Consider the following 24,287-nt stretch of genomic DNA (forward strand, 5'->3'; position numbering starts at 1 on the left):
TAATACTACATCATCTTATCATTGGTTGAATTCATAATTTTTTTACAGAACTCGGACTGATTTACATTGAAAAATTTTGTTGCGTGTCACAAAACTAAATTGCGTTTCGGACTTAGATTGTCAAAGGTGTCCAATAGATGACGTACGTGTCGTCGTTTGTTTTCCTATTTTCCCATGAAAATTAACGATGAATTCAAAGTAAATTCAAGTTTATTTCTGTGCAATTTGTTTGCGATTTGATTTATTCCTGTGTTGGATCAACTTTTATATATCTTATTTTAACTTGTAGGAAGGAACGCCAAAGGCAACTAGCCTAGACAAGTAGCCTACCATCAATTTTTTCATAAAATTATCGTTCAGCTGAATGCTTCATGCTGTTAAAACAGGTAAAAACCGATAATAGCTTAGTCAAAATTTTGTGAATACCTCTTTACATTCTTAGTTAATATTCATCATACTTATCTGGAGTTTCTGTTGATGTTATTGGTAAGTCACTAACCCCAGTGTGGACACTTGTTGTTTTTTTCTGAACATGTTTTCTACAAATAATGAATTGACAAACAAGTATTGTTCTTCCTTTAAAAATTTTTAACTTTTATTTGATGCCGTAAACTTTATTTTCAGTCATAGAGAAAGCTATGGAAACATAATCAAGGCCATGGGCAATCTTCAGTTTTATTGCAGCAACTTTGGGGAAGTCGCATGAAAAGTTGCAGGGCACATACCAACATGTGTGGAGTGTGGTATTTATCTGAATTTTTTACTCAAGCAGTAGGTAGCTATTAACTTTAGTTTATTGCATTAATGTTGCAGTAATATTTATTGGAATATTTCCTTTAGATTCAACTTGACTGTTTGATGCCAAAGTTAGTTGGAACTCTAACTCAAACACAGATAACCGTTGCTGCTGTTGCCTTACAGGTTACAGCAACAGGCAGGAAAATTATTCTTTTCTTCAGAAAATAGTAAGTTTTATTTTTTGTCTGGACCCCCCATACCCCCAATCTCATCAGATTTATTTGTATGTGATGTGTTCATGTGTATCTAATTATTCATTTCTCGTGTCGTGATGTTAAGCTTCGGAAACAGAGTTCGGAAAGGGAAAGCAATCCATCCGTTCCGTACAGCAAACGTGGTAATCGTGAGGGAATCTTTTGGTAGGACGGTAGGTGGCTAAAATGGTTTGTCCCCCAGCCACCAGGTGACGCGAGTGTTTTCGTGAGGAGGACGAAATAAATATTTGTTTGTTTCCGAAACGCTGAATGAAAGTTGTGAACGCTGAGTGAAAATCCATTACGGAATTGCGGTGTCGATCTACATTTTCAGCCATGAAATGGTAAGGCTAGTTTTTATTAATGAAATTTAATTAATATTAGACGTTCATATCTGAATTTACAGGCAATCTGGCATATAATTTCACTTGGCCAAATAATGTGACGACGTGGGTCGAATCCATTTTGCCGAAATGTCGGCCATTGTTACTGTACCTATACGTCTCATCTCGTGCTGAAACACTTCAGAGCTAGTAAAGTAATTTTGTTGATCAATTTCCATGCAGTAATGCAATAGGTTTAATTTGTTGATGTTCAGGTCAAAGACGGAGATCCCTTTGCTCAACTGTTGCAGAAATCGAGAACACACCAAAGTCTGTGCTTCATGGCTGTTGTATCATTAATGTGGTTTTGTTGCAGCCAGCTGGTGAAAGATGTGATCGAGTTAAGTTAAGATGCAGCTGCTGCATGCAGTTTATCAAACTGTTGTTATCCCTATTGTCACAACAGGAAGACTTCTTGAATTGGTAATTTGATTGATGTTATTGGATGTAACTTGGGAAGTCATGTTTTTTTTTTTTTAATTTGTATTCAATTGACAAGTTTCAGATTAGATTAAATTGTAGAAAATTAGGGGTAATATTTCTTCCTTCCAAATAGTTGTTTCCGTTCAAAGATAGCCACATTGTTAATCAGCTTCCACTGAGTTTTTTTTTATCTACCAATCCAACTAGAACAAAAATTCCCACTCAGTATTACCAAGTTTTTATAACATATTGGAAGTAGATGTACAGAATTCTTTCCTGGTTTCTTTTTCAATTGAATTTTATTATTAATATTAAATTAAGTACATTTTATTATGGATACCATTTTTTCACATTTCAAAATGTTATTGGTTCATTAATGTTCTTTTGCTTTGTAGGAGTTCATGGTCAGTTTCATGTTTGAGCTGTTTATGGTGTTGCTGTTTGGTGTACAGTGGTTTTGAAGTCCCTATCCAGTTGAGAGATGCTCTGAAGCAGACTTGCAGTTCAACTTCAACATCACACTTAAATGTGTCATTTGCCTATGTTGGTGTCCATGCAGTATATGCCGTGTTGAAAAGTTGGGTAAAATAGTCAATGTTGCCTGATGGCTGTCGGTCTTGTTTTATCGACTGCATTTTTCGATATGACGTCTCTTGGTACCGGCGTTGAGGTAATGCTTGATGTTTCGTTCAGTTGTTGACTTTTAATTAAAAATAAAATCTTTATTCGTTTTTCAGTTTCATCGTTTTCTGCCGTTCCATAGACTTGATCCATTGGTAAAACTGAGGAGAGGTTGCTGAAATTCAAGACGCGTCAATATAAATTATGTAGATGTAGAAAAAATTACAAGTGCATATCTGGGCTCCCTTCTTCAGTGGCCCCGTTTCCCTAACATAACCACTAACCAACGCCCGCCGGTGGTCACTCACCCGCTGTGAAACCAGGAGGAGGGGAGGGCTCTGGTCGAACGGGGACTTGGAAGGCGCATGATCCGATGAAAACTTTTGGAGGGTCATGAGTCTAACCCGGAAGCCTAGTATGACTACATCTCCCCGGAAAAACTTGCCTCGTACTTCTCTCTTCTTCTCGGTCCAGATACTATCTCTGGGGGCCGTAGACAAAACCTATAACAGCATGTGCGAGTTAAAACAATGCATCCACTACCTAATGAAACAAATAGCCATGGTTTATTTTTTGTAGAAATCTCCGTCAGTCAAGTTACAAAGACGATGCAGATTTCCGCAAAACTAATCCATCGCTATTTGTCTCATTGCCGCAGCGGTGGTGGCGGGTTGCGTTTTAAACTCGTGCAGAAGAAAATCGTCTTGAACCGGACACTCTGTTTATTGAATTTTTTGAACATTTTAAAAATAAAATAAAACGTGCTCATATAGCGTATTTTTTTTATTTATATAAGTATTACATGGTCAAGGTTTAACATTGGTTTATAGGGTTAAGGGTTGGTTGGTGTATGTTTTCGGGGTTTGAAGGATTGGAAGGTATATGTTTGTGGGGTTTGGAGATTAATTGGTAGGGATACGTTTGTAGGGTTATAGATTAACTGAATTTTTATCCAAACTTGAAATATCATCCATCCCCCCTCCAACATCCACCACTTTCCTTTCCCAACCCCAAAAACATGTTTAATATTTGTTTGACATGAACATCCCATATTTGTTTTTGTTGCTTCTGAACTTATAAACGGTAAACTGCAAGTCACGATGACAATTTAACAAAATATGATGCAACTTCGGTAACACAACATCAGCACCAAGGAACGGCCAATTGAACTTGATGTAGAAAGATCTTTCACCAGCATAGGCTTCAACAACGTGCCACATCGGACAGCAACTACGCGAACATAAAACACTAAACCTATAACCAAAATGAATGAATTAATCTAGATGAATAAATGTCACTTTACGCTATTTACAAGAGTTAAAGCCCTCAGCTGGCTGCATCAAATCCATGTGTACGTTGGGCAGCAACAAAGAAGCTCATACTTTTACCAGACTGATGATCCTATTTATAAAAAAAAAACTCAATTACTATCAACTATCAAGGAAACAATGTCTTAAATATCAAAAACAAAAATGACATAAGTTAAAAGTAAACTATGCAAACACAATCCTTCAGAATAAAAGTTGCAAAAGAACCTACAGCTAGCAAGCATTTACAAGGTAGACAACTGAAAATTCTACAACGAATAAGTTAAGAGATAGTCACCGACTAACTAAGTCTGTAGTCTCACAGTTAGAAAGTTGAACATATTTACCTGAATAGTTCTGAAGTATTTCTTACAAAACGTACAGCCGGTACAGGAAAAAGAGGAATTTATCCTTGGCATGGTTGTCCAATTTCAAAGAGCTCAATTTCACCTACATGAGGGGAGGAAAGAGTTACTTATGACAGGAAATCAAATGTGGTTTTGTTTTCTTCTTTTCAGACCTGGAGTGTTACAATTCTGGCTCGGGCATCACTCAATGAGGGGAAAGAATTGAGGTAATCACTAGTTGTGATTGTGATGGGTAAATGATTTTCAATCTTTTCGTTGAACACCATAAACAGCTCAAACATGAAACTGACCATGAACTCCTACAAAGCAAAAGAACATTAATGAACCAATAACATTTTGAAATGTGAAAAAATGGTATCCATAATAAAATGTACTTAATTTAATATTAATAATAAAATTCAATTGAAAAAGAAACCAGGAAAGAATTCTGTACATCTACTTCCAATATGTTATAAAAACTTGGTAATACTGAGTGGGAATTTTTGTTCTAGTTGGATTGGTAGATAAAAAAAAACTCAGTGGAAGCTGATTAACAATGTGGCTATCTTTGAACGGAAACAACTATTTGGAAGGAAGAAATATTACCCCTAATTTTCTACAATTTAATCTAATCTGAAACTTGTCAATTGAATACAAATTTAAAAAAAAAAAACATGACTTCCCAAGTTACATCCAATAACATCAATCAAATTACCAATTCAAGAAGTCTTCCTGTTGTGACAATAGGGATAACAACAGTTTGATAAACTGCATGCAGCAGCTGCATCTTAACTTAACTCGATCACATCTTTCACCAGCTGGCTGCAACAAAACCACATTAATGATACAACAGCCATGAAGCACAGACTTTGGTGTGTTCTCGATTTCTGCAACAGTTGAGCAAAGGGATCTCCGTCTTTGACCTGAACATCAACAAATTAAACCTATTGCATTACTGCATGGAAATTGATCAACAAAATTACTTTACTAGCTCTGAAGTGTTTCAGCACGAGATGAGACGTATAGGTACAGTAACAATGGCCGACATTTCGGCAAAATGGATTCGACCCACGTCGTCACATTATTTGGCCAAGTGAAATTATATGCCAGATTGCCTGTAAATTCAGATATGAACGTCTAATATTAATTAAATTTCATTAATAAAAACTAGCCTTACCATTTCATGGCTGAAAATGTAGATCGACACCGCAATTCCGTAATGGATTTTCACTCAGCGTTCACAACTTTCATTCAGCGTTTCGGAAACAAACAAATATTTATTTCGTCCTCCTCACGAAAACACTCGCGTCACCTGGTGGCTGGGGGACAAACCATTTTAGCCACCTACCGTCCTACCAAAAGATTCCCTCACGATTACCACGTTTGCTGTACGGAACGGATGGATTGCTTTCCCTTTCCGAACTCTGTTTCCGAAGCTTAACATCACGACACGAGAAATGAATAATTAGATACACATGAACACATCACATACAAATAAATCTGATGAGATTGGGGGTATGGGGGGTCCAGACAAAAAATAAAACTTACTATTTTCTGAATAAAATCAGCGACGACCGCAAAATTTACCACACAAAAAATTTACATTTCAAAACCTTAAAGAATACTAGCAGGAATTACCTTTTTAATGACGAACTACATCAGGGAAAAAAGTACCCCGTAAACGCTCCCGTTCTCGAAAAGAAGGCGTATGTCTTGAGTACTACTGTACTAGGTACTGTCTGTCGGTCGCTGTTCATTTTCGTCGAACGGTCGAATGCCAGCAGCACACCTTCTTATTACCTTTATTGATGCACCGGTTTCGGTAGACTGTCTTTTCATGTAGAATTTTTATGCAGAAAGAAGAATCAGAAAGCAAGAAAAAAAATAAAAGTAAGTTATTTGGGTTTTAGACTTTCTTTATCGTCACGCGGCTATAAAATTCGACCGGGCTGGTGAAAAATCACAAATGTAACCAAATAAAGGACAGTGTGGTAAAAAACGTTCTGGTGCGCCATCAGAGACCAGGTTGCGATCTTTTCGGAATCTACATGCCGTGTAATGCATTTAATTTAAACTTACCAGTTAACTACTATTTACAAATAATCAATATAATAAAACATGTCGCCAATTAACTCCAGCAGTCGTTGAAAACCTCCGTCTGGGCTCTGGCTCGGAGAGGCCCGGAGACTCTCAGTGTCTCACCACGTCTCACATTGTAGAGACTCTAAACTAATCATATTTCCAAACAAGAAGCATTATTTTCGTTTACCGTACTTTATCCTGTCAATTCGACCTATTTTCCCCGCTTACTTTCTACAGTCAAACCATCGAGTGCGGAATCAAGCAACCTTAAACCCAACAGTGACTCACACGGAATAGGCAATAACTTCGGGAACTCAGAAAGAAAAAACATAAACCTTTTGGGTAATTAAAACATTTTAATTTTTCTGCGAAGATCTCCGGGCCTGAACGTCACAAAAATCGGACCTGAATGGCTATGAATGTTGTTATTCAGTCCCGATCATTTAAAATTTTAATGCTTTTGTGTTTTGCGCAGAAATTTCCCCTGTAGAATGGTCTAAACCTCGGTCTAAACTAGTAATGTAGTAAAGATATTATATAGGATTAAAAAATATGAAAATTTTATGTAGTAGGACCTAATTTTACACATTACCAAAGTTTCCTAATTCTCTAGTACTGACGATTTTCTGCTATATTTAATTGAATGTGTAAAAAAAGATAATCTAAATATCTAGTTAAAAATATGTCTGATGGCAATGGAAACTATAAAATGCTCATTCTCAGGTTAGAAATAGACTGAAATAAATAAGCGAAAGGTAAAATATAAATTGACTAAATTTATCTAATAATAAACATTCATAAAAAAGGAAGGGTTATTACCAAAGTTATTCGAGGGGAGTGCTGGAACAGGAAGAACTGCACGGATCTTACCGAGTTTCTTTAAAAATAATGTTCGGTAAACTTGCTGACTGCGGAGACGAGGATAGTTGGCGAGAGGGACACTTTCCAAAGGATGGGATAGCAGAATTGAAAACAAATTTAAGTTTCAAGTTATTTAGACCCTTAAAAAACCGAAGACGAATGATGGGCCTCAATGACGGACATCCAAATAAGTTATTTGCAACTTGCAAATAGAGTACATAATTGGCCAAACATCTTTGCAATTAGGCTCAAAAGGATTTTAGACCGAGATTCTGAATATTTTTATGATTTAAAAAATTTAACATGAGAACTGTAAAATATGAAAGAATCAAACGTATGAAACTTGGAAAAATAGAAATGGAACAAGCAAATAAATAATCTGCTAACGGAAAATAATAACGAAATATTATTGGAATTAAAACTTGGCGAATGAATTCTCATATTAAGATTGTAATGTTGCTGCTAATAAAGAATAGTTTGATTTTGATTCTTCAAAGCTGGTCCAACAATATTCGGAGAATCTGACTCAATGGCCATCTTAGGTTTACTCCCAACAAGAACCACTTCTATTTCCTACAAAGTAATTTTTGGATTCCGGAATTTTTGTTCTTTACACAGATTATTTGTAGTAAAGAGAAGTTTTTATTACCTGGAAATCTTGTAACCTTTGTATATCTCTATCTTTCCTCAGTCTGGTATTGGGTAATTTGCGAAGCCTCTCAACATATTTTGAGTTTAGACCAAGTTCTGAACAACAGACAGCTAAGAACTGCTGGTAATTCAATTCGGATCTGTCAATTTCAACTTCAATGAAATCTATGTCAGTAGAGTAAGCAATTCGAAGCTTAAATACCAACTCTGTTAAGAAAAAGATAGTAATAAATTTGTGGCAATCAAAAGTATTACAATTTGTATCCAATTATTTTGTTTACCTTTTTTATGGACCACATCTCTTCCATGAGGAAGTGGCATGGATATTCTTGAGTGTTCCTGAAGATCAACTTTGTATCCAGAGTTTAAATGTGCTAAGTAATGAGGAGTTATCTCATTCTTATCAGACTCTTCTGGCTTTTCTTTAGTCATAGGTGAACCAAGGAGATTCAAAACAGCTGGACTGGTAGACAAATCGGCAGGAGTTTCCTTAGCAAAACTCTCCATAGTCTTATCCGCTCCATTTGTTAGTAAGCAATGGGCAACATCAAGTTGATTTCTCTTGGCAGCCCAATGAAGTGCAGTCCTAACCATCCCATTCAAATTTTCATAAGTCTATGAGTCTTCCTTCAAAATTCAATTCAATCAACTTACCAGCCGTTGATGCTATGTTGGGAATTTATGTTTACACCTTTTTTGAGTAACGTTTTGATAGCTTCCAGATCACCGTAGCACGCAGCCTCTCTTAACTTTTCTTCATCCAGTTTTGCTGATTCCATGCTTCAAAATTTATTTTAAAACAAATAAGAAAAAGCGTTCACTTCATTTCATCTGTTGCTACACACAATTTTTGCAGACGAATGTGATGTTGCAGTTGTTTGCCACGGCTACACCACTGCTAACACTATAACACTGGCCACACAACACTAACACTAACAATATCCATCTGGAGGTGAGTTGGCGAGTTACTTGGAATTTTGTTTATATTTTTTGCGGGAAATTCAATGACTCCACAAATACCATAACGCTAGAACGAAATACTTACAATATACAATGTTACGTAGTTTACAGTGATAGTGCATGACGAAGAACCAGTAACTATTCTCAAAAGGAAGGCTAAACTTTTAATTTATTTTTTTCATAAAATTCATTTAATACTGTTAAGATATTCGGTAAAATGGAGTCAACAACATTGAGGCCTTTTTCCGTTGCTTGTAAACTGCCATCGACGCTCCACTGAAGGTTCCCACTAAGAAATAATATTTGAATCGATGGGGCTTGTTCAAAAACATCAACCAGGGAATATTCTGGTTGAAATATAAGCCACCTTATTATATCAAACATCAATCAGTATTTTAGTGGAAACCTAAATAAGTTTAATATGAATTACATCAGCTTACATAAAGCTTTTACCTCTTTTGTTGTATTCCTTTAGTGGTTCTAAGTGATGTGGCTACTAATTCAGACAAGACATCTATTTGGCTTTGTTGTCTACACAATCGTGTGGCATGACCATTTCTTTCCACTAAATCTTGCCACGACTTGGGATCTAACGCCTGAACACGAGATTCTCGCGAATTTGCTCCTAGAGGGAAAAATCTCGAATGTGCACCAGGGCCGATTCCAACGTACTGCGTTCCATTCCAATATGACATATTGTGAGACGATTGGGCACATGAACCTGCCCTTGCGAAGTTACTGATCTCATACCGTTCAAAGCCATATTCTTTCAACAGTTCTAAAGCAAGTATATACATAGAGGCTGCATCATCTTCATTTGGTAGCACCACTGTTCCTGATTGGAGCTGAAAAATACCCGAATAAGTTTATATAGCTTTGGTTGGTTAAAAGATAATTCATTTGGTTACTTACCTGTCTAAACAAAGGTGTCCCCCTTTCAGGAGTCAATTCATACAAGGAAATATGATGTGGTTTATAGCTAAGTATCTCATTAAGTTCATTCTTCCATGATTGAATGGTATCACCTGGTTTCCTAAAGAGAAGATCAACTGACACAGCATCTGATCCAAATACATCAAGGGCACTTTTTAGCAGCATCACACTGTCATTTGCAGAATGATCACGTCCCAAAACTTTCAATGTTCCATCATCTAGACTCTGTGGATATTCAATAAGAACAAAGTTACTACTAATACATTTTATTGCAAATATACTATGAAATCACCTGTACACCAACAGACACACGATTGATACCAAATTTGAAATATTCTTCAAGTGTCTGTGTCATACTCAAAGATGATGGATTGCACTCTATTGTTATTTCAGCTTGTTCGTCAACATTTGTCAATTGCTTAACACAATTTATTATTCTAGATATAGTAGTTGTGGGAGCTAAACTAGGTGTTCCACCACCAAAATAGATTGAATTAATTTTCTTAATTCCAGTAAACCCAAATATTGTTTCAGTCTCTTTAATAAGACATTTTTCCATTCTTTCATCAATAATTTTACCAAAACTATTTTCCACTTTCTTATATTTGTTGAAACTGCAAAAAGTGCAGATGTTCTTACAAAAAGGCCAGTGGAAATACATTGTGGCTTCTGTTTTTAAATTCTCCAACATGTCAGTGCTACATCGTGAAAAAAATGTAGACGAAAACCTCATCGCTATAAAAAGTCACGATGTTTTAAGTAAGTTACAAAATTCAATGCTTCTTTTGTTCGTTGTAATTCAAGATCAAGAGTGTTAACTGTTAAGCCACTTCACGGTTAAGCAGAACTGCAGAAGTCTGTTTGTTTTCAATTTTCATTTCGTTGTTAGTTGCCAAGTAGATGTGCAATATTATTCAATATTTTATTTAGTATTTTATAACAGCAACTTTAATTTATTTTAAGTAAAGTTATCAGATTTCAATTACGAAAAAAATTTCCAACCCATTTTTGCTTCGCAGTTTGGAGCGGTTTGGAGGACGCACGGGCACGGTGCACGGACGGGGACGGCACGGGCGCACGGCCGCAGTCTTCGAATTTAGGAATGAATTGGCATGCTTTTAAAACATCTCGGGTTTTTTTTTTTACATTGTTAAATATAAAAAAAAATACAAATTTGTAATGCAAAACCTTATTTCGAATCAAATGCTTACACAGATAGCAAGGACCGTGCAAGCAACGCATTAACGCAATGCAACAGGCTGCACGCAAGTGACGCAACTCTAGCAGACTGCATGAGGCGTGGTGTTTAATTGGTTATGAATTAGAGATTTGGCAACGCTCAACAAGAACCAGGAAGGTAGAGTTTCAGACATTCTTTTTCTGTTTCCTGTGTAATGAATGTCGATTGAATTCATCCAAACGTTGGTTCCTTTTGAAATATAGCCAAACAATAGCGTTCTGTCATTGCGAAAATGGTGAGGTGGTATAAGTCTGTTCAAAGAGTGCATCAATAATTTGGTTTTTCATGGTAGACGGCGACTGCAGAGTTTCTTAAAGGTCTTCCATCATACAATGAGAATAACTTCACAAGGTTCCATAGCGATGCATCGTCAAAGGTTTCTGTCAAACGGCCATCTGTTTACCTCCCAACTAAAGAATATCCTTCAGAACAGAGTATGCAATTTTCTCTATATTATACTTATTTTGTGTGGTATAACTATTTGTTTTTCCAATTTAGTAATTGTAACTGAGAAGACAAACATTTTGTTGCGATACCTTCATCAACAGTGGGAAAGAAAAGTATGTCAATATTCATTCTTGATTTGTCTTTAAGTATCTAATAACACTCTTTGTTAGAACAAGAAGCGTGACAGTGCCAATGAAGTGGAGGAAGGAGGTTCAGCTAAGAAGAGGCCTCGTCTGGACACAAGTGTTTAAGCAAAGTTTTGCTTGCTCATATATTATGTTGCATATATATTAATTTCACTTTGGAATCCATGATTGGATATAAGATTGGAAAGGATAAGGTTGGACACCACAAAATTAATGATCCATATTTGTTTTGTTCTCAATGTTGATTGTTTAACATCAATTTAACAATCATCAATCAACTTATTAAAGTAAAGCATATCTTCTGAATGTTTTGCTCTGTGGTCATAATTGTAATAAATTACTGTATCACTTTTTTAATTCTGTCCCCTAGTTCTAGATATTAATACTCAGCCCTAATCTAAACAAGATCTTCAGCAAAATGAAAGACAGGTCAAACTGAATGAATGGATCTCCTTTCAACTCCATGTATCTGTTATTTTCAATTGATCAATCACAAAATTTGTAAAATCTTAATTACATGATTAGTCTGTAAGACATTTTACCCACACTGTATTCAAACTTTTTCTAGATAAAAATTTGGTTAACAAACTTGAAACCACAGAGAAATCAGAATGAGCTTGATGTTAGAACGCGTAAACCATCCGATAAATATAAGTTTATAGGTATACGAGCTTACTTGAAAATATTAGACAAATTCTGTGGCCTCTTGATTCCATACACGATAGGAAGAGCTCTTAAGCTCTGAGTCTAAAATAAAACAGACAATTTCAATTATTCTACTTTCGTATCGTTAAAATAACTTGGAAGTCAATTCAATAACAAACATGGTCAAGACTTACTTGTCACCAATTTAAATTCTGTGGGTTGCAGCAAGGACAAATATGCTCCAGACACAGAACTGGTAGAGGTAAAAGCAATCTGTAAAATATTTAAAATTAACAGCCAATATAATTAAAATCTAGGAAAATAGTCCTCACAATGGCTTGAGTATTGGCAAGAGATGCATCCAGTCTCTCCATCACGACGTCTACGTTTAACGTCAAGTCCTCTTTCAATTTTGCATTCGATGAAGATACCATTGGAGTTAAATTCCACAGAAGCTGGGAGCCGTCTTTAATGACTGAAACTAAACCAGGACTGATGACTGTCAAAATGCGCGCAATACGATTTCCGGATGGCATAGATAAACGAATTTCCAAGCGATTCAGCGTATTCCTCATGGTAGCACTGATGTGCAATTGAACGAAAATAGAGACCTTGCCGAGTTCCCCCATTCTAATTTTTAAAATTGGTTGAATAGGTGGGACTTCCAAGGAGAAGTTGTAATAACAAAGGGGAAATGTTTTTTCCAGAAGTTGCTGAATGTTTATGGTGCAATTATTTTTCTCCCAATGGACAAGAGCACTTGAATGAAAGAGTGCTGATGGTATACCAGGTAACTTACTAAAACCCAATTCCAGCCTAATGCTATGACAACAATCCACCTCTTGTTCAATTATAAAGTAGATCGTTCCATAAACTTCTGCTCTGACTGAAAGATTCGACGCGACCATCCGTACTTCTTCTTTCACTTGAACTTCAATCTTTGGCTTTGATCTCAACCAGCTTTTTTGGGTGGTTGCTGACTTATTGAGTAGCTCTAACTGTTGTTGTCCACTGGCTCTCCCAAATGGTAGCCATTGCTGGATTGTTCTATTCAACTGATCACTCATCTTGACGAGAGGAAGCTGAACAACATGCACAAGCTTGGAAAGCAGTTCTAAAACTATGACCACATCACATGATCTGAAATGAAGAAAAAAGGAGGATTACCATGTAAAACTATAACCAACTGCTGAAATACAAATAAAATATTACAATACCTTCCAACAGACATAGACTGTTGATTTGCAAATGGATGCAGTTGTTGGTCTAGGTATGGAACACCACACAGTAATCGATTATGTTGGCACTCAACAACCACCACAGGCCAAAAAAGTTGAGAGTTGGAATCATATGGAACCCAAAAAAGAGGTGCTTGTAAGTTTTTTTGGCAAGAATCCCTTGTAAACTGAAATGTAGTAGGGTTTAGGATTCCAAGTTCATTCAATAAAGGATCAAGCAATTCTTGGCCATTTGGTAGGTTATGACTGGAAAAGTTTGGGTGTTCCTTGTGCCAACGTTTCTCAACAGTAGGAAATATTCTAATACAAACAACAGAAGTTATTATAGATTTTTGTAAACATAAAATAGTTTAAGAGGGAAGTGTAATTTTAATCATTTGCAATCATAGGCCTACTATTGGAAAAAATTATAACAAACTTGTAAAAAAGAAGTTTTGATTCCACAATCGACACTACAAATATACATCGAAGACTCATTATGTAGTGTAAACTATTAATTTCTTTTTTTTATGGAGTGCGGTAATGATATTTTGGAAATGAATGAGACAAATAGTAATTATCTGTGATTAAATAAAGCATAAGGGGCGATATTTCAGTGAGAAATTTGTAACTTTACTTCACAACATATGCTTTGTTGCCACACAAAAATCCAAAATGTAAATTTTTAATTTTTTGAAAAATAAAAATCGACGAATTTTATTTTTGTGAATTGAACTTTTCAGTTGTTTTAGACACTTTTAGAAGAACAGACTTTTTTTTTTTTATAACATCATCATCCTCAATATTGTACAACTGTTGGAGGTGCGGCTACGCGGGTTACCATTTCAAACCGAGGCGTTTAATTGGAACCATACAAGTTTTACTTCAATACTAAATCTCCATAAAATTGTAAGCAAATTAAATCCGTCAGCGGAAAAACAAAAAAATTGCAGTTGCCAGTTTGTTCAAAAATAATATTTCTGTGTTTACATTTTATATTTATATTCAACGGCGAACGGCCAGTCAGAGTTGGCAAAAGCAAAATCTATCACACCAATTTAGTATAAATTCGAACTGGCGAGAAAACAGAAACATTAACTTTCAACAAACCATTTCTTAGAAACACTTTATTTCAACCTTTCAACCGATGCATGTACAAAGAAGTGTTGTTAGTTCTCACGAGTCCGGTTCAAACTAACAGAAGATCTTACGGGTCGATAGAGTACGGGATTATGTATGGTGGGTGTATACATTCTTTATTGTACATACTAGCTTGAACACAGGGACCTAATATCTCATGAAGATCAATAGCGTTATCTGTTTTCGTTTTATTGAAGACTTTTTATTTCGTTCTTATCTTAGGATTTCATTTTATTTCTACTTTACAATTTTCTGCTCGGCTAGCCCTTCCTATGTGATGACTTGTTGGGAAGATGTAAAACTTGTCCGAAATATACAGCATTTTTGCAGATTCATTTTTAAAATCCAAAGAACGAGGCCTAAACGTATTATAATATGAATCGTTGCCAAAGCCACATCAACACAACTTCCCTTGAAAATCGATTGTCGGTTTACAAAGAACAACATCATCGTAAATAAAATGTCTTTTTTTCGCCTCAAATTGGCAGCTTGTGATGAAGGATGGTCTCAACTCATCGAAAACATCAATAATCGATGATCACGTCGGTGCCAGAAGAAACCCACTGACGTGAACTGGTGAATGTATCAATAATACAGCAGCGTAACTGGAAAGAGGAATACCATTTCTAATAGATCGGTCGTCAACGCATACTTGCACGCAAATTTACAACAGACGCGGGTGTGATAGTCCCGACAATTGAATCGGATATGATGTAAGCAATTTTTCCCCGTAAAATGATGTTAATGGTTCCTTGTTATTGTTAGCGAGTCCAACGTGTCCGCGTACTGTGCTTTTGTACAAGACCAACAGGGTGGAAATAATCAAGTGGCCAGTGACGTAGCTCACGAATGTTTTTTTACGTCTTTTCTGTATTCGTTCAAGGAAGAGAAAACCGTGAACATTCCCACGTTACCCGCAGATAAGGAATCTCTTTAATGACAAACCGTGTTTCCGTGTTCCCACTAAAAAATCGTACCGCTGTAACAGCGGTTTTCCCTCCTTTGCCCGAGTGCGTATACGTCAGGACGTTGCAGAACTGGGAGCCCCAACTTTCAGTCAGTTGGCTGTCGTTTCTCGTCCAGAACAGTTCATTGTCTAAATCGCTCAGTTCACCACCAGTTTCAAGGTTCCTCAAACAATACGACTCACAAAAGTGTTTCGTGGTCATATTTTTATAAATATGGACAACCCCACCTTTCAGGCAAACGACGAACTCGATCTTCATCAACGAAAAGGTGAGAATATAACTCAGATTTGCCAATTCGGATGTTCAGTTTCGACTGGATAAAAATATTACGTTTAAGATAAATTTAATTCCAGTCTATAAAAAAGCATTAATGGGTGAATGACTTGTACACTGACAGTGCAAATCGATCTGTAAAAGAAAATGGCATCATTATTGTGGCTTTTGACAGTCTTTAGATTGTCGTTGGTATAAACACTCTTTGAGCCAAAGCTAACTCGAAGTAGACGTCAACATAAAAAGCAGTAACATAAAGTTGCTGATGTTGGAGAGCTGGAAGAGGGATTGTTCTAGTTTTTACTGTATTTCTTCTTCTTTGTTTTGCGATGGTAAAGACGATATTGTTGTTAAGTACCGGAAAGTAACCCAGAAAATGTTGTTGGCTATTTTGGATGGTCAAGACTTGTGGAACAAAGCCGTGTGTCGCCTGAGGATGAGCCGTTAAAAAGTGAAGGTCAGTGACTGGATGGCATGACCGCGGGACATATGTTAATAGGGAAAAAGGAAAAATACTCTCAACACGGAAAATTCAAAGAAAATCACCAATGCCACTTGGCATTTCTTTTCTTTTTTTATTATTTCGTAAGTTGCGTCCATCAGGAGTTATACTCTAAATAATTTCACTTGTGTGACGCAAAGCGAGCGACTTTCTCTCCCGTTCTCGTGTGACCCCCCAGCTGTTTCTAGTCTCAGCTATATTCCCGCGCATACTAAATTCTACCGTGAGTAAACACGGTGAAAAAGGGTAAACAGTCAAATAAAAACCCGAGAATCGATCGATTAGGGTGGTGTCGAAAATGAGAGTGGCACTCTGGATGGCCGCCAGATCACATCGTTTTTTTTACTGCTTTCGAATCGATTAAATGGATTGGCAGCGAATGTGATCGAACGGAGCGGTTCGGGAGGTGTTGTAGACTGGCTACCGTGATACACTAACCAAACGTGTAAAAAAGAAAAGAAAAGAGACAAGAAAAACAAAAATCTCTCTCTCTCTCAAATCAGATGCGCTGAGCTGGCAGGGTTAGAACTGTGTGCTAAATTTACTCACCGGCGCCGGCGTAGTCGACGTCGCCGTATGGGCGCGCGCGCTGTCGTTCGTATACCGGTAGTGAAACTCACGACGACCATGTCGTCATTCAGTCTTCGGCGTTGTTCCCGGAAAGAATGGTTCAACATGTTACCGCTCTACAACTTGGTGAGTTTACTTACCTTGCAATATTTTCCCCCCATTTCTCCCTCCCCTCCCCTTCCCTTGTTTTAGTAGTGAGAGTAGTATCCGGAAATTGGCGTTTCGATTATTCAACAGTGGCGCGGCGGTCTTTCAAAATTATTGATTAATATTTAGTTTCGGCTGCGGAATGACAGGATTATGTATTGCACCTAATCCTAAGAATTGTGCATAGTATGCGCATTATAGATTTCCTTGGATTTGGGTGTGTGTGTGTGTGTATCGACCGCCTGATTAAATTCGATCAATAGATTTGTCATTCGTTCGGTGACTTGACCGGGGGGTCAGTCCAACGGTTGTAAGGAATTAACTATCTAAGAATCCTTAATTGCTTTTTCGGGAAGACAAAAAAAAAAGAGACTCGGCAAACTCTTTTCGGACAGTGGTGTATGGGAATAACAAGATTTGGCACGCGCATTGCCGCACACACACACCAGGAGCAGCAGCATGTTCAGCCCAGTATGTGGATATTTTTGCAGTTTAGCGTGCGATCCGACCAGTGGTCCGCTCTAGTGGGCCATTTGGCACAACGTTGGGACCGCGTGATGTGTAGCGCTACACTGGGAGAGTGCGCTTAAATCGCACGCCGTGTCACGTCCGCCATAAATGAGCGAAATGTGCATCACAACAAAACTGTTCCGCTCTTTAGATAGAAAAAGATGGAAACGCGCAGCCGTTAACGACATTGGCATGGAATCCTTATTCCTCACGCGCGCGCTATACCCGTTGCCTTGGCCTATCAATAGACACACACACAACCCCTCGAGCTCGGAGAATTTATTTTCTATTCTCTCTTTTCCCCCCCACTGAATCTCTCGGTTTTTATTTTCTATTAACTTTCTACTTACAAAAGTCTTTGACTAACAAACACAAGAAAAAGTTCAAATTTTCAAGGGGGTGGTGGGAATAAAAAAAGGCTTCCCATCAACTTGATGAATTCATCAACAGAAGGAATAGAAGTGTTACAACGACAAAGAGCGCATGCGTCCGGAGACGTAAGAAAACGTCGCGGCCGACGGCGCCGAAATCAATATGTACAGACATGGGACCCTACAGTAGGAAAAAGACAGACCGCGCCCTATAATTTATCTTCGATGCCTGCCCCTTTCGAATCCTATACAACGAGAATCTTTTCTTTCTTTGTCCCGCGCTAATACAAGCATGTGGCAAACGCAAATAAGTCTTAAAACTTGCATGTGAGATTGCACCAAAGCAATATGCGTGCGTGTGACTTGATGGTGTAAGTCACACACAAATATACAACAGTACTAGTAGGTCATTTGGCAAACAAAACATGGACATTGAAGAGAGTGAGAGAGACATTTAAATTGATTCGCGTGTCTTTTTGGCGACACACATATTAAAAACGATCCATCACCCAGCCAAAAAGGAAGAGCAAAAGTCAAGTTTGTCTTTTTGGAGAGTCAAAGTTACTCACGCGAGAGGCTCTTTTCTTGGCTGGCGTCAGAGAGATTGCCCGCCGTCTGCGCAACAACTTCTTTCCCAATAAAAGCGACTAATGGTCGATGGGGGGATCGCACAAGTTCCTCCCTTTTTTTTGTTGTGTGGTCTGTTTCCTCCGTTCATCTCCTTTTTTTGTGTGTGCGTTCATAGGAGGTGCTGAACAGCCTCATCACAGCCTCATCAAAGACACGGTCGGAAGAGTTAGCGACAGCGGGACATCAACGCCAACTTCCAACGGAGACGACGGTAGCCGAAGCCGCAGCAATAGTGATGATGCAACCAGCTCCAATCCGCGGAATGACGGCATGGAGCGGGACGTGTCAACGCCGAATGACGCTCTTCACCTCGAGAGACGGGTATACAAACTAAATCGTTAGATTGCGCTTGTAAATGGACAGCAGTCGTCAGTGTCCCTATTCATAACGGCCCAGTTTGATGTTGCCCCCAATTACAGACGCAACGTCCCGTTTTATTTGAAAGACGTCAACGAATACTAAATGGTTGGGGCGATTATTGTAAGCGTTTCCCGGTCTGTTGACGAAAACAAACGGGCGACGTGCAGTTTGGAGCAAAACAATTGGATGGCTAACGCTTTTGAGTAAAAAGGACAGATTCCGTAGTGGGCGCCAAACGAGAGAATGCGGTCAGAACGTCCGCCATTCACCCTTTGAGGTATTCAACATCTTCCGTAGTATATACGTGGAACACGGCGTAGACAGAGAGAGAGGGAACGATAACGAAGGCGCGCAGTCGTCTAAATTTGGGATCGGACAAACTTTTGCTTTCGCTTCTTTCAGCTGCCCTTGAAAGGGTATGGAATCAGTGAAGGAATCTAGAAAAAACTTTGGCGGGAGCCGGGGCGACGTGGATCACGTGAGTCGTCTCACCCGTGGAATCTCTCCCGAGGCTACAACACACATAAACATGACACTGTTTTTGTGTTTTGCCAAAAAGTGTGCAAAATAAGTCTTGATTGATGTTAGGAGAGTAGGGCAAAAGCGCAAGGTCGTTTTTCCGAGTTTTGTTGCTCGCTGGACTCGGGCCATGTTCATTGACGCAGCTCAGCCTTTTCGTTGTTTTGTTTGGGGATGAATCTGTTCGGCGTAGAACGTGCCTTCACGCTACGATGCGACACGGGTTTGCAATCAATCCCAACTAATTTAGAGCTGTCAAACCGGCGTCGATCGGTGTTTTTCTAATAATAATGTTAACTGACGGTAACGATGTCATAACTATTTTATGACAGGTGGGACTCGTCAGTGGGGTGGCTCTAATTGTTGGAACAATGATCGGTTCGGGCATTTTCGTTTCGCCGTCGACGCTACTGGTATGTGAAACTATCAATTTTTAAAAAAAGCGCGCGAATAATTTTAAAAAACAAAACTAAAACTTTTTATCAGGTGAAAACCAAGTCGCCTGGTCTCTTCCTGGTCATCTGGGCTGCCTGTGGTCTACTCTCGACACTTGGTAATTATTATTTTACGACCCGATCATAAATTTTTATTTTTAAAATGGAATTCAGTCAACTGCTGTAATACAGTTCGTAAAGGACGCAAAAGCGGGCTGAAGAAAAAGTGCAGTCAATATTTACTTGGTTGTGTTATTTACAATGCTACCGCTAAAAGTCACGCTGAAGTGTTTACGAAACAATCCTTGAGCTTAACGTTTGATCTCACCTGTTCTTTTCAAGCCCACTTGGTCTTTAAGGGTCTTAATAGAATCCAACCGAGCACAGGAATTTTGATTTTATTGCACAGCGTTAAAATTTAAGCTGGATAATAATTTGATAAGGTCATTGAGCGAAAACCCAATGTCCTCTGAAAGGATATAAAGCAGCATTTCATATTCCAATCCTTGTTCACACAGGGGCTCTATCCTATGCTGAATTGGGCACGATGATAACAGAATCGGGAGCTGAATACGCCGTAATACGCCGTTTAACTGTTACTTTAATCCCTTACAAAAATTTTTTTCTCTTTTCAACCCAAAACCCTCACAAGTTTAACGCGGGAAAAGAAGGAAAGAGTCTAAATCTCTCTATAAATTACAGTACTATCGCCATGCGTTCGGCTCTCTGCCAGCCTTCATATTCAGCTGGGTTTGTACTTTGGTATTAAAACCCTCTCAGTTGGCCATTATTTGTTTAGCCTTTGCTAAATACACAGTTGAGGCCTTCGTCACCGAATGCGAACCGCCCATCTTCATCATTCAGATCCTCTGCGTCGCCATTATCGGTACAAATCCCACACAATCATGCTACTACATCTCTTCCAAGTTGACTCGCATGATCGCAAATCTACTGTGACTGCACGATAAACTAGGTCCCCGATCGCATTTTGACTGGGAATGATTTTCTATAGATCGCGTGAGCTTCCATGTTTAGTTAAGAGTCTCGACCGGATTTCCTCGCATGAGTTTGCTGACTTGTTTTCATTTGAATGTTTGTTTGTTTGTTTTTATAATGGCATGTAACGTTGTGACTTTTGTACGTCGGAAGGCGCCCTATGCTACGCCGAATTGGGCACGCTCATCCCGAAAAGCGGCGGCGAGTACAGTAAGCATGACACAAATAGACGCCAATTCGAATGAAAGTCGAATCGTCTGACATTGTACATGTATACGAAGAGTGCGATTTAACTAGCAGAGTGTTTCATTAGTTTACTTTAAAGAAGCATTCGACTCACCCCGTCATCGCTTCTGGGGTCCAGTCATGTCTTTCCTATTCGCCTGGGTATCGGTGATCCTCCTGAGGACATCTTCCATGGCCATCATATCCTTGGCATTTGCTGAATACTCGATCGCTCCTCTGATGAGTACACTGCAATTTTGCTGGCCGGACGACTCCAAATATACGCTGACACGTTTGCTAGCTGCACTCTGCATTTGTAAGTAGTTTGACCTGGTTTTGCATGTAGGTCTACTACTACTGCTTTAAAGAAGGCTGCTGTAGTCTGATTGTCGCATGTTTTTCTAACAACTCGAACCGTTTTAGGCGCATCCTTGAAAAAAAAAATCAATTATTAAATTTGTTATTTTCTGAATAATTCCTACTCTGCTCTTTCTATTTTTTTGTTTACCGCTTCTTCTCGGTGGACCGTCTCCTAGGCCTGATAACTTTTATCAACTGTTTCAGTGTTAAGCTGGCTACCAAAGTACAGAATATCTTTACGGCAGCCAAACTGGTGGCCATCGCCATCATCATCGCCGGTGGTCTCTACATGATCGGCATAGGTAAGTTGCAGAAATCTGTTCAATCATTCCATAGTTAAGTCAAACTTAGCAATAAACAAACCAACAAAAACCCCCCCAAAAAAATGATTAGGCAATACCCAGTACCTGAGCCAGGGATTTGAAGGTTCAACTACATCTTTCGGTGACATCGCCACTGCCTTCTACAGTGGTCTCTGGGCGTACGACGGATGGTAAATTTCCTTTTCGCTTTCAACCACAGGATAAATCACTGACGACTGCATTTTTCTTTTCTTTTCTGGAAAACAGGAACAACCTGAACTACGTCACTGAAGAACTGAAGAATCCCTTTGTGTAAGACACACTACAGTTACACATAACAAAAACCTATAAAATGGGAATTAACGTTCGGGATCGAATTTTCGACATGGTTAAATCAGGAATCTTCCTCGATCCATCATGATTGGAATTCCTCTGACTACCGCCTGCTACGTCTTGGTCAACGTGGCATACCTGGCCGTCCTGTCGCCAACGGAGATGATGCAGTCCGAAGCCGTCGCCGTGGTACGCAATTCTTTTTACTTTGTACATTTTTTCGTTTTAAGTTTGGCATGGATTATTGAGAAAAAAAATCATGCAAACCCTCATTCTTCAAACGTCTTTCGGTTTTAACTGCTGCATGAATATAACAAAGATGACTTTGTTAACTTCCACAGCACTAGTAGAGATTCATAGATTTTAATTTGTAGTTTACTTTAAACTAGTCAACACAGCATGGCTTCTTATATCGTTAAAACTGCATGGGTTTTCTGTGTGATTTTTTTGTTTACCCATTCAGGATTGGGGCAATCGACTCTTGGGTCCCATGGCGTTCTTGATGCCTTTAGGTGTTGTCTTGTCCACATTCGGCGCTGGCAACGGAAGTCTCTTCACAGCCGGAAGGTTGATTCATATCTCAGTCCATCTCATCATCGATCAATAGTGCTTGCTTGTTATTATAATTAATTAGCTTTTGTTCGCTCGCTAATTATTAAATAATCAACTAAGCTGCTTTGCATGTTTCTGCGGTAGAGAGTAGTTAGTTTTCAAACTTGAAATTGATTCCTGTTTTTTAAATCCTCCGACCCGTGTCCGTCGTCACTTGTCTGTCGTGGGCGATCTGTCTCTGAACGCCATCTCGGGGTTGACTATTTTTCTATCCTCAATTTTTCATTTTCTTTCTTGCTAAAACGAATGTCTGGTCGGGGTGGTGTTGGTGATGGATACAGACTTTCGGCACTCGAGCGCTGGGTACCTTAGCTTGGTTGATGCCACTAGCCGTGTGCATCAGTTGCTTCGGCAGTGCTAATGGGACACTCTTCGTCGGTGGAAGGTAGGAGAATTTGATTTTCCTCAAACGCTCCATTTGGTTAAATTAACCTTGCTTAACGCCGAGTAGAACGACGCTGCTGATCACTAATGAACGTTCGCTAGAAAATAATGAATAATTACGTTCGTTTAGGTTGTGCTACGTGGCGAGTCGAGAAGGGCATCTAGTCGACGTCCTTTCTTATGTTCACATCCGTCGGTTGACTCCATCTCCTGCGCTCCTTTTCAATGTAAAAAAAAATCATTACTACTAAAAGTTCAGCGTAACATGGAATTTATTACAAATTTCTTCCTTACTTACGCCTACACAGAGCGCCGTTGCGCTCATGATGATCATCCCAGGAGATATCGCCAGCCTAATTGACTTTTTCAGCTTCACGGCATGGATTTTTTACGGAGCCGCCATGCTCGCATTGATCGTCATGAGGTTCACCAAAAAGGACGCACCCAGGCCTTACAAGGTACAGTTGAAATCTGGAAAGCCAATTAAAAGACAAGAATAACAATAATTTGAAATGCAGGTACCGATTATCATTCCTGTCATCGTGCTAATCATTTCCGTTTACCTGGTCATTGGGCCAATCGTGGACAATCCGAAAATCGAGTATTTGTACGCTACCTTGTTCATTCTGGCTGGATTCCTTCTCTACGTACCTTTCGTTTATTATAAGAAAGTGTTGCCCGGAATGAGTAAGTGCTTTGACAATTGAAAATCTCTAAAAGGGAAAAAGGAAACACAATTAATTCACTGATCATTTGTAATTCTGTAAAGGTTATGTTACAACATTCTTGCAGTTATTGCTGGAAGTGGCTCCGTCAACGTCTATGGCGGAAGACTAACGTGTTACCGCAACGATCAAGTAAGCGATGACAAACCGAAAAATGTCCGTGTATAGGTCAACCACTTTAGGTGGCGGTATTATTACGTGTACATTATTGTTACTCCCGGCCATGTGTTAAAACCTTGTGTTGGTACGATGATTGCCATGCAATCTACATATTAAAAAATGGTCGTCTTTCCCTTCTCCTCAGTCATCCCTTTTTTCATAATTGGTATCATGCTGAAACGATGAGCTTGAGGAGATTTTACAATTTGATCGAAATTTACCAAAAGACACAAAGTTTGTATTGTTAATTTAGAATGTTTTTTTTTTTGCATATACACAAAAACCATAGTACTATTACTTTTCTAGATCGTTCAATTTCTCCCCAATGTGGCGAGATTATTTCAAAACAGGGATTCGTTAATTAGACTTTCTTAAAAGTTTTTATCCCGCAGCTTCCGTGTACTAAAAACATCAAAGTCACTGAATTGTAAACTTCAGCGTTTAGTGACTGTGAAATTTTGTACAGCATGCATACCGAAAAGTAAAATACACAAGTGCCAATCACGAAGTAT

The 24,287-nt window shown here is 38.6% G+C and overlaps 5 protein-coding genes and 1 long non-coding RNA gene across 18 annotated transcripts; 3 read left to right on the plus strand and 3 right to left on the minus strand.

Moving 5' to 3' along the window:
- Positions 1 to 94: 94 nt before the first annotated feature.
- Positions 95 to 2,674, plus strand: LOC124209937. 6 transcript variants are annotated; one of them, XR_006881108.1, is made up of 10 exons: positions 95 to 198; positions 290 to 386; positions 443 to 564; positions 625 to 775; positions 841 to 965; positions 1,078 to 1,336; positions 1,399 to 1,530; positions 1,591 to 1,798; positions 2,194 to 2,468; positions 2,536 to 2,674. It is a non-coding gene; the product is annotated as an uncharacterized LOC124209937 (long non-coding RNA). The 6 variants fall into 6 exon arrangements; XR_006881112.1 differs by having other exon boundaries at positions 443 to 486; XR_006881107.1 differs by having other exon boundaries at positions 443 to 775.
- Positions 2,675 to 7,189: 4,515 nt separating this feature from the next.
- LOC124210024 (radical S-adenosyl methionine domain-containing protein 1, mitochondrial-like) lies at positions 7,190 to 10,845 on the minus strand. 4 transcript variants are annotated; one of them, XM_046608300.1, is made up of 7 exons: positions 9,853 to 10,845; positions 9,540 to 9,785; positions 9,081 to 9,472; positions 8,322 to 8,994; positions 7,949 to 8,253; positions 7,666 to 7,874; positions 7,190 to 7,589 (listed from the first exon to the last, which is right to left on the minus strand). In XM_046608300.1, the coding sequence occupies exons 1-4, from the start codon at positions 10,291 to 10,293 to the stop codon at positions 8,784 to 8,786; spliced, it is 1,290 nt and encodes a 429-aa protein (XP_046464256.1). In that variant the 5' UTR covers positions 10,294 to 10,845; the 3' UTR covers positions 7,190 to 7,589; positions 7,666 to 7,874; positions 7,949 to 8,253; positions 8,322 to 8,783. The 4 variants fall into 4 exon arrangements, with proteins under 4 accessions (XP_046464256.1, XP_046464271.1, XP_046464262.1 ...); XM_046608315.1 differs by lacking the exons at positions 7,190 to 7,589; positions 7,666 to 7,874; positions 7,949 to 8,253; positions 8,322 to 8,994 and having other exon boundaries at positions 9,160 to 9,298; positions 9,378 to 9,472; positions 9,540 to 9,561; positions 9,653 to 9,785; positions 9,853 to 10,821; XM_046608306.1 differs by lacking the exons at positions 7,190 to 7,589; positions 7,666 to 7,874; positions 7,949 to 8,253; positions 8,322 to 8,994 and having other exon boundaries at positions 9,160 to 9,298; positions 9,378 to 9,472; positions 9,853 to 10,817.
- On the minus strand, positions 7,479 to 8,446 carry LOC124188966 (ankyrin repeat domain-containing protein 40-like). The gene is made up of 4 exons (XM_046581904.1): positions 8,322 to 8,446; positions 7,949 to 8,253; positions 7,666 to 7,874; positions 7,479 to 7,589 (listed from the first exon to the last, which is right to left on the minus strand). Exons 1-4 carry the CDS (start codon positions 8,444 to 8,446, stop codon positions 7,479 to 7,481), a joined length of 750 nt encoding a protein of 249 aa, XP_046437860.1.
- A 32-nt stretch (positions 10,846 to 10,877) lies between the features above and the next one.
- LOC124210042 (DET1- and DDB1-associated protein 1-like) lies at positions 10,878 to 11,750 on the plus strand. The gene is made up of 4 exons (XM_046608336.1): positions 10,878 to 11,035; positions 11,093 to 11,234; positions 11,299 to 11,360; positions 11,418 to 11,750. Exons 1-4 carry the CDS (start codon positions 11,033 to 11,035, stop codon positions 11,496 to 11,498), a joined length of 288 nt encoding a protein of 95 aa, XP_046464292.1. The 5' UTR covers positions 10,878 to 11,032; the 3' UTR covers positions 11,499 to 11,750.
- Positions 11,751 to 11,925: 175 nt separating this feature from the next.
- LOC124210018 lies at positions 11,926 to 13,957 on the minus strand. The gene is made up of 5 exons (XM_046608287.1): positions 13,695 to 13,957; positions 13,256 to 13,576; positions 12,371 to 13,178; positions 12,233 to 12,311; positions 11,926 to 12,140 (listed from the first exon to the last, which is right to left on the minus strand). The coding sequence occupies exons 1-5, from the start codon at positions 13,751 to 13,753 to the stop codon at positions 12,079 to 12,081; spliced, it is 1,329 nt and encodes a 442-aa protein (XP_046464243.1). The 5' UTR covers positions 13,754 to 13,957; the 3' UTR covers positions 11,926 to 12,078.
- A 1,492-nt stretch (positions 13,958 to 15,449) lies between these two features.
- Positions 15,450 to 24,283, plus strand: LOC124209970 (b(0,+)-type amino acid transporter 1-like). 5 transcript variants are annotated; one of them, XM_046608223.1, is made up of 15 exons: positions 15,450 to 15,631; positions 18,482 to 18,687; positions 19,578 to 19,658; positions 19,732 to 19,798; positions 20,829 to 20,885; positions 20,989 to 21,216; positions 21,437 to 21,562; positions 21,654 to 21,753; positions 21,830 to 21,874; positions 21,961 to 22,084; positions 22,359 to 22,462; positions 23,022 to 23,118; positions 23,200 to 23,349; positions 23,410 to 23,578; positions 23,661 to 24,283. In XM_046608223.1, exons 1-15 carry the CDS (start codon positions 15,577 to 15,579, stop codon positions 23,726 to 23,728), a joined length of 1,677 nt encoding a protein of 558 aa, XP_046464179.1. In that variant the 5' UTR covers positions 15,450 to 15,576; the 3' UTR covers positions 23,729 to 24,283. The 5 variants fall into 5 exon arrangements, with proteins under 5 accessions (XP_046464179.1, XP_046464185.1, XP_046464200.1 ...); XM_046608229.1 differs by lacking the exon at positions 22,359 to 22,462 and adding an exon at positions 22,789 to 22,892 and having other exon boundaries at positions 15,451 to 15,631; XM_046608244.1 differs by lacking the exons at positions 20,829 to 20,885; positions 20,989 to 21,216; positions 22,359 to 22,462 and adding exons at positions 20,198 to 20,256; positions 20,382 to 20,565; positions 22,789 to 22,892 and having other exon boundaries at positions 15,452 to 15,631.
- The last annotated feature ends 4 nt before the right edge of the window (positions 24,284 to 24,287 follow it).

The sequence above is a fragment of the Daphnia pulex genome, chromosome 2 (assembly GCF_021134715.1).
Source record: "Daphnia pulex isolate KAP4 chromosome 2, ASM2113471v1".
Taxonomy (NCBI): Eukaryota; Metazoa; Arthropoda; class Branchiopoda; order Diplostraca; family Daphniidae; genus Daphnia; species Daphnia pulex.